The 6,029-nt window shown below is 51.9% G+C and overlaps 1 protein-coding gene across 1 annotated transcript in view; it reads left to right on the top strand.

Annotated features, from left to right (window-relative positions):
• Positions 1-254: 254 nt before the first annotated feature.
• Positions 255-6,029, top strand: part of GPC3 (glypican 3) — a 114,105-nt gene continuing 108,330 nt past the window's right edge. Inside the window, exon 1 of the mRNA XM_048959846.1 lies at positions 255-485. Within this exon, the coding sequence (XP_048815803.1) occupies positions 320-485 (166 nt within the window). The 5' untranslated portion in view covers positions 255-319. The remainder of the gene's footprint in view (positions 486-6,029) is intronic.

The following is a 6,029-nucleotide window of genomic DNA, read 5'->3' as shown; positions in this document are numbered from 1 at the left end:
TTTACACCGGGAACCGTACAGACGTTTTTTTCTTCGTCCCCTCCCGGTCGCTCCGCACCGCAGCAGCACCGGCTGCACACCGGGCCGTGCCGCGCAGGTGGGAGCTCCGTGCGAAGAGCCAATGGGCTCCGGGGCGGTGCCGCGCGCGGGGGAAGTTTTGCCGGTACCGGGGCGGGAGCCAATCAGCGCGGGGCGCGGTTCGGAGGGGACCAATGGGAGCGCGGCGGGGCCACTCCCGGTACTCGGGGCCGGGCTCCGGTCCGCGCTGCCCCGCTGCCGGGCGGCGGCGCGTAGGGCAGCGCCTGGGCGCCCCGGGAGGATGTCGGGGAGCGGCGGAGCGTCGCCGCTGTTGGCGCTGTCTCTGTTGCTCCTGGCAGCCTCGGGGTTCGCCCAACCGGCGGGGGAGGCCGCCTGCCGCCCGGTCAGAACCGCTTTCCAGGTGCTGCAACCCGGAGCCAAGTGGGTGCCCGAGAACCCCGTGCCAGGTGAGGCCGCCTGGTGTTTTCGCGACCGCCGCGCGGTGGGCGGGTGGGAGACCGGGTAACGCCGTCGGGTTTCGGCTCCCGAGGTGCGCTGTGGCACCGCAGTCGTGGTTCGGCCGCTCCGCAGCGAGAAGTTCGGGGGCGGCCGTGGGAGCGTTGCGGTCCCGTCGAAAGGAGCGGCTCTGCTCCTGTATAAAGGCATCGGAGCGAGAACGGACCTCCCTGCCTTCCACGGGCTTTTCTCAGCTTTTTGGGGACTGGGAAGTGCCGCTTCCCCAGGTGTGCGGAGATAGGAGGGCTGGGGGAGCTCCGCGCGCAGCTGTCCGGTGCCGTGGTGTTGCGGTGCTGCCCTGCCCGGCTTGGAGCGAAGCGAAAGTGGGGGGAGAGGAGAGCAGAGGCAGACAGACGGGCGCGGAGCTGCGGGAAGGAGCTGCTCCCAGAGCCCCGAGAGATGCTCCATGAGCGGTGCCGCACCGCCGGCACACGGTGAGGTTCCGCTGCAGCGCACGGGGACGGGAGAAGCGGGGGGACGGGGTGGCATTTGAGCCCGCTGTGTTTGCGAGCGCCCATCCGCAATGCTTGTGGCTGTAGAGATGCTACCAGAGCTGAGAAATGAGAGCTTTCCTTCGCCCATTCCTGTCCTTACAGCCCCTTCTTACGGTTCCGGTCTCTTTCCCCGGTGCTCCGAAATCGGCATCCCTCGATCCCTGGTAGCAGGGAGAGAGGAGCGCTGGGAACAGCTCGGGGCGAGGTGTTTGCATGGAGAGCTGCGGGGAGGGGAGGGAGCTGCCCTTATCACCATTAAAACGCTGCGTTCTGCTGTCTGTAATCAAATATTTTCCCCTGCTGCTGTGGAATGTTTGCTTTGATCCCCGGGTAATCTCAGAGCTCGTTTTTATGGGCAGTGTGCGGGGTGGGGTCCGGCTTCTGGAATGCTGTGGTTCTCTCTGGGAGCCCTCGCTGCCGGTCAGGGTTTTGGGGAGCAAGGAGTTCCTCTCCATCTTCACAACCCATGGGTTGTGCCTGCTTCCAGAGCGCTGCCAGCTTGTTGCAGTGATAAACTTTCCCTATATCAAAGTGAAAGCAGGTTTTACGTTTGCTGAAGTACATAAACTTGATCATAATTAAAGCAATGACTGCTCACTGATACCTTGGGTCTGGCCCATCTTGCACGAGTCTGTGCAGTAATTACACTTCAGAGCACTCGCTTCTCCTGCAAGCAGCTGCATCAATCTCAGTAATGGGGGAACATCACTCAAGCACTATTTCCAGGCTTCTGTTTATTGCTTTATTCCTTTCATACATCTGTCAATTAAAAAAGAAGTTTTGGAGTTGCCAGTCACAAATCAGCATGGAATCAGTTCTGAGATCCTTTGCCCGCAGATCACTGAGGGCTTATGCAGCGTATTTAAAATGTGGGTTTGGTTTAGTTTTCTGACACAGAAGGAAAATCATGACTTCGAGAAGCCCTGATTTGCATCGTGAGCAGCTGAGGTGGGAGCAGAGGAAATGTTGCAGAGTTGCAGTGCATGCAGGAGAAATGCCACTGGGATGTGTTATAGGATCAGTGTGTGGGTGGGTGGGGGACGCTGGCACAGCACTCTCATAGGGCAGCCCGGTCTTGCTTCTAATTAAAATAATAAAATATAATTTAAACAACAACAACCAACAAAAAAACCTGAGCACCTCTGATAAATGCAAAGGAAGCGTCATGCTGTTTGGTGCCAGTGCAGTGGGAATAATTCCAGCTGAAGGCAGCAAGCTCTGCTCTGGCTCTGCAGCCGCTGGCCTGTGTTCTGCAGCTCAGGGCTGTGCTCTCCTCTTGGCCATTTGCATTGCTCTGTATTCTGGGTGATGCTCTGGCTGTGGAGCTGTTGCCCGTGGGCTCCCTCAGCCCGTGGCTGGGTAACTTTCCATGCATGCTGTGTGTCCCTGCTCCAAAGCTGATGTTTTTTGGTCTGCCCCCCCCTGCACTCTCCTGGCTTTGGGGTCTGGGCTGGTGATTGCCTTGTGTGGGATAACTGGGGCTGCCACCAGGAACATGTCTTAGCAGAAATGCCTGTGGGTGTTTCCTCCTCCCAGTTCAGTTCCCTGCTTTTTGGCCAGTTTCTTTGAAGGAAGCAAGTATAGATCTCCCCTGTGAAAATAGAGGTGATAAACCTTTTGCTTCTGCACTGGGATTTGATGCTGTACCACAGGCTGACCCAAAGAGTTGGGCTCTCTTCTCTTTTTCCTCTTACTAATTCTGGAAGCTGCTGTGTGCCAGGGCCCAGCTTAAGAAGCACCGATCCCAATGGTTCCCTTTAGATGCAGGGCTCCCGTTGTGCCCCCCCATTTCATTCCACTCCTCCTGATTGGGCTAATGGTCCCCTTCCCGTTCAGCTTTAACATCTTAGCTTACCAGATAATTGAGTTTTCTGTTCTTAATTATTTCAGGTCTGCAAGTTGCTCTCTTGATAGTTAAGAGCAGAGGCAGAACCCTAAAAATTTAGTAACCTCCTCAGGCAGTGCTTTTATAGTGAGATCATTATTATTTTTTTTTTCCAAGGGTTAATTTTAACAACATCCTGAATAGAATGTCTTTGGGATGACTGTAGGGCTTGTGCATATGACTGTAACAAATGTGTATGGTACCCGTGAATTAATTCCATATTGCTGATGGTGATGTGCTTGATGCATTTTCCTTCCAGGGGGAGGAAGCTCTCGCATGGCATCACCTCTTTATTCTCTCCACAATCTCTCATTTTAAAAGAAGTGATGCTGTGGAGTGCTTATGTTGGTGTGGAGCTCATCTGGCCGTCCACAAGGCTTCAGGAAGAACCCATTTCACAGGGCTTCTGAAAGATGGAGCAGAGCAATTAAGCAGAAATAAATATCTCCCTGTTGTACCCACACTGTTCCAACTGCGATCACCTATCGAATGGGGTTGGCTTATAATTTGTCTCTCTTTAATTGGGTTCTGAGCAGTCACATCTCTTTTTCTCCCCAATGCTGGGCATTAAAAACAGGTGACAGGTGCTTGATTGGTCATGTCAATTAAAAGCAGAAGGCAGCAATGTTCCTATGGGTGTGTTATGGGGCAGCCCCGATGCTCCCAGCACAGAGCGTGGCGTTCACCAGGGGCTGGCTCTTATTTTGGCAGTACTGGGAGGAACGTTAACTTCATGCAAGCTGTTGGATCTGGCAGGGAAGCACACGGCTTGGCTCTACCTGGTGGCAGGGCTGGAGCTGACTGAGGGCACTGAAAATCCACTTGGACTCCTTCAGCATCCCTAAGACACAGCCGCCTGCAGATCATCACTGGGCTTTTTTCTTCTTCTTCTTCTTCTTCTTCTTTTTTTTTTTTTTTTTTTTTTTTTTTTTTTTTTTTTGACATTTAATCTGCTGAAATGATTTCCACTGCTGCTGTGCTAACCACCTATCTGCGGGAATAATTGTACATCAAAGTCAAATGTAATGCTTTAAATTCACCCCGGTACAAATCTCCTGTGTTGGAAGGAGGAGGAAGAGTCAGGGTACTCCTGAAATTGATTCTGTCAGCCAAGAGTGCTTCCGGAATCAGCAGAGCATTTACACTGCTGCTCCCCAAGATGGCATAAATGGCCCAGGTCTGGCATGGGGCACGGGATAAAACCTGTTGGAGTAACGTGTGGGGTCTTTTCTTTCCAAAAATGAAACTGTAATGATCTATAGCAAATGGAAGAGGTCATTTGCAAGGGCTGACAGCGGTATTAGGAGGTGTAATGGCTTGAAACTTTAAGAAAAAGGGGTGTGTGTAGGTTGGGAGATAAAAGCAATCTTATCGGCAAGGGCCATTAGGCAGAGGAATGGGCTCCGCTGTCGTGCGGCACAGCCATCATGGAGGTGTTTGGGTTGGATGCAGCACTGGAGGGGTGGGCTGCAAGGCAGGGACAGGATTTGGTGGCTCGGGGGCCCGTGAGCACTGTGCCATAGGGTTTGTGCAGCCTGCATTCCAGCAGGCTGTCCCTCATGGCTGATAGGAGCCCGTCCTGCCTGCCCTGACCTGCTGTGCTCACCGCGATGCTTCTGCTCACTGGTGTCAGTTGCCCGTCTCTGTAAAAAACGTTTTAAGCTGTCAAAGTTAATTCCCAGGCTCTCTCCTCCTCCTCCACGATTGCCCTGCTGCTGCGTGTCTGTCTTTTTACTTACTTCACGAAAATAAAAATCCATTTAAGGGGCGAAATTGGCTTAATTGCTAACAAGAAGGATGGGAGGTGAGCAGTGACCTTGGTGCTTCCCATCCCCGGCTCTCGCTTGCACAGATCTCTTAATTGCCAACTCTCTGATTTCCTATATTGGTATTTCCATTAATCATAGAAAGCTTTTTCTTTTAATTTGAAGCGTGTCCTAATATAATAAATGTAGGAGGAAATAAGCCTTGTATTAACAAGAAATTCATGGCTGTATTGTAGTGTTAAAGGGACCACGCGAAGTCTTTTTGCGGTGTAAATGGACTCAAATACCTCTTTAACTCACTGTTCTATAGCCACTTCTTCATTAAGGCAGTACCTTGCTGCAAAGAGATTTGATGGGTTCTTATTTGTCCAATGTGAGAAATGCCTATCACCCCTCAACTGCTGAGCTTCACTCTTTGGCTGCCAGCGGGGCTGGCTCTTTCCTAAAGCTCTACCATGAAATCTGTGCTGTGTGCCCCGTTCTGCAGAAGAGGCAACAGGCTGTGGTCAGGATGGTGTTGTGCCTCCCAGTGTGGGTCCAGAGCCTCTCTGTCCCTTTACCACACATTGCTTTGCTGCAGTATTGGTGTAAGCTCCTCTCCGTGTTGCAGACAAAAGGATTTGCAGCTTTTTCTCCTCCTCCCCAAAAGGCTGTCCTATGGGGAAGGATGGGGTTCTGCTGCCAGCCCTGACAGCTGCTGCTTCTCTTGACACCGTGCATGACTCTTCTTCAGCAGGTACACGATTGAACTGACATTAATATTAATCCTCTTCTTCTGAAGTACACCGGAAAAGTGACTTTTGACACTTTCTACTAATTAGTCAGAGAATGTGGTAAAAGACTTAAGGAAGGAGGAAGACGCCTGGAAGGATGCATAATCCTCCTGGAGCAAAGATGAAAATTACCCAACTTGCTCAGCTCCTTTTATTAAAGCAAAACAATCTCCAGGAAGGGGAGGACAGTGAGAGCTGAGGGGCTCTGGGGGCACTCAGCCCTACCTGGGCTGTCTGTCACATAGGACAGACGCCTAATGCTGTTTCTGGGGAGCTCTGTCATGCCTGGAGTGCTGCGATTGGGATGGCAGTGGCTGAGATGTGAAAGCATCCTGCTGCCTTCTGGCCCCAGGTAGCTGTGACATGGTGGTGTTTGCATGGAGATGTTGCTTACTATTGGAGATTCTAATAGTTGCATTGAATTGGTTTTGCATGCTGAGGGCTTTTATTTCTCTCTGATATGAGCTTGTTATCCTATTTGTGTCTGCTACTGAAAATTGATTGAGAATGGAGCTTCTTATTACTGCTGCTTCCAGCTCATTGGCTTGGCTCCTTCTGTTGTCTGAACAACAAGTGA

Source organism: Lagopus muta, chromosome 13 (genome assembly GCF_023343835.1).
Source record: "Lagopus muta isolate bLagMut1 chromosome 13, bLagMut1 primary, whole genome shotgun sequence".
Lineage (NCBI taxonomy): Eukaryota > Metazoa > Chordata > Aves > Galliformes > Phasianidae > Lagopus > Lagopus muta.
The sequence above is the reverse complement of the archived record's forward strand: the minus strand, read 5'-3'. Positions and strand labels throughout refer to the sequence as shown.